The sequence below is a fragment of the Volvox carteri genome, assembly GCF_000143455.1.
Source record: "Volvox carteri f. nagariensis unplaced genomic scaffold VOLCAscaffold_8, whole genome shotgun sequence".
NCBI lineage: Eukaryota > Viridiplantae > Chlorophyta > Chlorophyceae > Chlamydomonadales > Volvocaceae > Volvox > Volvox carteri.
In genome coordinates this window covers 1,892,740-1,896,535 of record NW_003307551.1, presented here as the reverse complement: position 1 = coordinate 1,896,535, position 3,796 = coordinate 1,892,740, and the positions used below count along the sequence as shown (strand labels likewise).

Genomic DNA, 3,796 nt, shown 5'->3' with positions numbered 1-3,796 from the left:
TCCGCCGCCCCCGCCCCCGCTCCCGCCGCGGGGTCGGCCCCGGGCGGGGGCTGTCGGCACCGCGGGGGCCCTCTTCACCCGCCCCGCGGCCGCGGGAGGGGGTCTGGGGGCTGCTGCTCGGGCTCCCTCCCCGGGGGATGAGGGTGAGGGTGGGGAGGAGGAGGAGGAGGAGGAGGAGCGGGCTGCAGGTCGGACCATGATGTGCCTTCGCGGGGGCGTCCACATGCAGCAGCGGCACAAGCGAGGAGAAGCGGCGAGGGGGGAGGGAGAGGCAGAGGCGGAGACGCCGCCACACGTTGTCGGGGCAGCGGCGCCGCCGTCAGGCACTGTCGAGGTGCCACCCGGCGGCGGTGGTGATGGTGGTGCGGCGGCGGCGGCGGAGGCGGCCGGCAGGGTTGCACCTGGCGGTGTCGTAGTTTGCCGGGGGGAGGACACCGCTGCTCAGCTTCATTCTGTGCGGACGCGGGGCGGCGTCCCGGAGATGATGGTCGGCGATGTACGGCAGAGGGATGACGTGGCCGGGGGATCTGGAGGCGGCAGCGACGTCGCCAGGCGGCTGCAAGCGGGGCATGTGTACGGGGCTTGTAGTGCTGCAACCGCGGCCGGCGGGGAGGAGGAGGAGGAGGACGTGGAGGAGGACGGCGACTCCGACGCCGTCGCTAGCCCGTCGGCGAGGCGCCGTCGGCCCGCCGCCAGCACGGCTGTCGTACAAAGAGTTGACAGCGGCGCTCTGCCGTGCCATCACCACCACCACAACGCTCATGACGCAGGGCTGCTGCCGTACCAGCCCATTCGCAGGGCGACTACGGCAGGCCAGGGAGCGCCGCCGGCGCCGTCGTCGTACCGCACTGCCACTTCCACCGCCGCCGCTACCGCCAGCAGCGGCTTCCGCCACGTGGCGCCCAGTACGGCGGAAGTACGGCGCATCATGGAGGCCGGCGTGGCCGCTGCGTCTGCTCGTTTGGAGGTCCCCGTTTCCCGGATCCGCAGCGTCGTGAGTCAGAACCCTAGTGTCGTACGACCCGACAAGGGTCGTGTTTACCTGCAGAAACCCTTCGTGGAAAGCACCTTGGCGGTGGCGGCGCCGCCACTTGCCGTACAGGTGGGTCAAAGGGGGGGTTGGGGTAGAAAGGGGCAGGGGGAAAGGGGCTGGTGCGGGGGGAGTCCAGGTAGGGGGAGAGAGGTCTGTCGGAGCCGGGGGGGGAGGGAGGGAGGTACTGAGGACCTTGATTCCCCCCCTCCTGGAGCCCGGCTAGCAGCTCCCGATAAGCCCTTCTCTATCTCTCTCTCCCTCTTCCCTCCCCGCCTTCTGCTTACACTGAACACTCTTTCCTTGGCAGCAGCTTCACTTGGTGGTTCGTCTCTCCCCCCACCCTCCCGGCCCAGGTGGTGATCAGCTCTGGCGGCCATCTAGACCCGTACCCCCACCCCACCAAGGTGACGCTCTCCAGTAACGGAGCCCACAGCAAGTCCGAGTACCTGCTGCGGCTCACCGCCCCCATGAAGCACAACCGCTCGGGGCACCTCATTGTGGGATGGAGTGCGCTGGGGAGGCAGCAGCTGCTCATGCACCTGGCGCCGCCGCCAGTGCCGCCGCCGCCAGTGCCGCCAGCGCACGGAGGAGGGGGAGGAGGCAGCGATGCGGCTGAAGAGGCGGCCGACGATGGCGATGCCGTACATGAACAGCCACGCGAGAATGGGGGCCGGGTGTTGCCGCCGCCGCCGCCGCTGTTGCGGGAGGTGTGGGGGGTCTCCAGGGGGCCCACTGCGGGTCGAGGTGGCGGCGGGGGGGATGTAGGCGATGCAGGTCTGTGGGAGGTAGCGGCGGGGCGGCAGGGGAGGGGAGGGGAGGTGGAGGTGGAGGGGCAGGAAGAGGAACAGGAGGATGGAAGAAGTGAAGGACGCGACCCTGACCGCGACGAAGCGGCGGCTGGTGGCGGCGGTGTTGGCGGCGGTGTTGGCAGTGGTGGCGGCAGCGGCGTCGGCGGCGGCGGCGGTGGGTCCGCATCTTCCCCCCTGGAGTTTCCGGAGATGTCGAAGCTGCGGCGTCAGGCGGCGGCGCTGCCTCACGAAACCGACCAACAGCTCGAGGTGCCGCCGTCGCTTCAGTGCTTCCGGGCCGCCGCCGCCGCCGCCCTCTCCGGGTCCCCCAGATCCTTGTTGGCGGTGTCGGGATCTCAGACGAATCAGAGTCTTGAAGACGACGGCGGCCGCCGCTCCTCTGCCGTACAGAACGGGCTAGCGGGTTCATCATCCGCGGCGGCGGCGGCAAGTCGCTCGGCCAATCCTGCCGCCGTCGCCGTCGCCGGGCTCCCGGGCGGTTCAGGTTCTACAGACGCGCCGGCCGATCACCGCATAGGCCTGCTGGCGGTGAGGTGGCCGCTGGAGGCGGCGGCGGCGGCGGCGGCCACAATGTCTATTTCCCCCCCGCCATTTGCCGCTGACACGTGTCGTATGCTATCGCGGCAGCGACAGCAGCCAGCGGCGACGGCAGCGGAGATGGCAGGGGAAGGGCAGGAGGAAGGGGGACTTGGCGGACGCCGGGGCGCCTCACCGAGCCCGCTACTGCGGCTGTTCGTACCGCCGATGGCGCGACGGCGGCGGAGCTCTCGGCTGCAGCGGCCCCGTGCAGGTGCATGGGCGCATCCCTGCTGGCCGCCGCTGCAGGATCCGTACGGCGTTCATGGCGCTTCTCGCCCCTCCCACCACCCATATCTTCAGCCGCCCCTGGGCCACCCCCAGCACCCCCAGCACCCCCGCCACCCCCGCCACGCACGAAAGCACTCCCTACCGGATTCTGTCCTCAACGCCGCCGAACAGCTCCTGCATCTGTCAGGTCAAGTGGTACGCAGCGGCAGCAACAGCAGCGGCAGCAGCAGCGAGGAAGACGAGGCCGGCGGAGGCGGAGGCGGAGGGGCCGCCGCTGGCGGCGGAGGCGGAGGCGGTTCTAGCGGTGACGACGAAGGAGACGTGTACATGCAGTACATGCAGTGCACCAGGCACGGCGGGGAGAAGCTGGATGTGGTGTACAGCAGTGCTAAATGTTTGGAAGGCGGTGCGGGGTGCGGCGGCGGCAGGGCTCTACGTGTACGAGGAGAGGGAAGAGAGGGCGGGGGAAGAGGCGGGAAGGAGCCGGCGCGTGGCGGTGTTACTAAGTCCTCTTGCAAGAGAACCGATGGTGTTGAGCTGGCGGCGGAGGGGGGGCCTAGGGCAGCTGTAGCGGTGCTCGGGGAGGTTAGCACGCAGGAGGACACCGCTGCCGCTACTGCTGTTGGCGGAGGTGGTGGCGGCGGCAGGGCGGCGGAACAAGGTGCTACAGCCGGTGACGGAAGTGAGGACGAATGGGCCTTTCGGCGGCGGCGGGCGGCCGTACTTTCGGCACGCCGGGCCGCCGTCGGGGGTGCGCCGCTGCCGCTGCCGCTGCCGTCGCCCTCCCACCCGGCCCTAAGCTCCCCAGACCCGCACAAACCGCTCGTGGACCAGCACCAGCTGCAGCGGCAGTTGCAGCACTTGCTCGGCGGCCAGGCAGGCGGACGGTTATCGTGTCGTGAAGGGCCTGATGCAGCCGACACGGAGCATGCGGGTTTGCCATTGCCACGTGCGGCAGCCCGAGGGGACCACGCCGCCGGGCGCTCGGCCCATGGCCCGCCGGCAGCGCTGGGAAAGGAGCCCGAGGGGGCGGCGGCGGCGACGGCGGCAGTTACGCCGCGCGACTCGACCTCCGCTGCGCCTCATAATGAGGCGGGGCGGGGTAGGTCTGCAGACGCCGCCGCAATGGTGGCCACACGCGGCGGCG

The 3,796-nt window shown here is 70.6% G+C and overlaps 1 protein-coding gene across 1 annotated transcript in view; it reads left to right on the top strand.

The window, feature by feature from the left end:
- VOLCADRAFT_120555 (uncharacterized protein) overlaps nt 1-3,796 on the top strand; it is a gene marked incomplete at its 3' end in the record, with an annotated part of 26,758 nt that overhangs the window by 20,046 nt on the left and 2,916 nt on the right. Inside the window, exons 31-34 of the mRNA XM_002948049.1 lie at nt 230-362; nt 771-1,102; nt 1,387-2,370; nt 2,722-3,751. Of these exons, the coding sequence (XP_002948095.1) occupies nt 230-362; nt 771-1,102; nt 1,387-2,370; nt 2,722-3,751 (2,479 nt within the window). The remainder of the gene's footprint in view (nt 1-229; nt 363-770; nt 1,103-1,386; nt 2,371-2,721; nt 3,752-3,796) is intronic.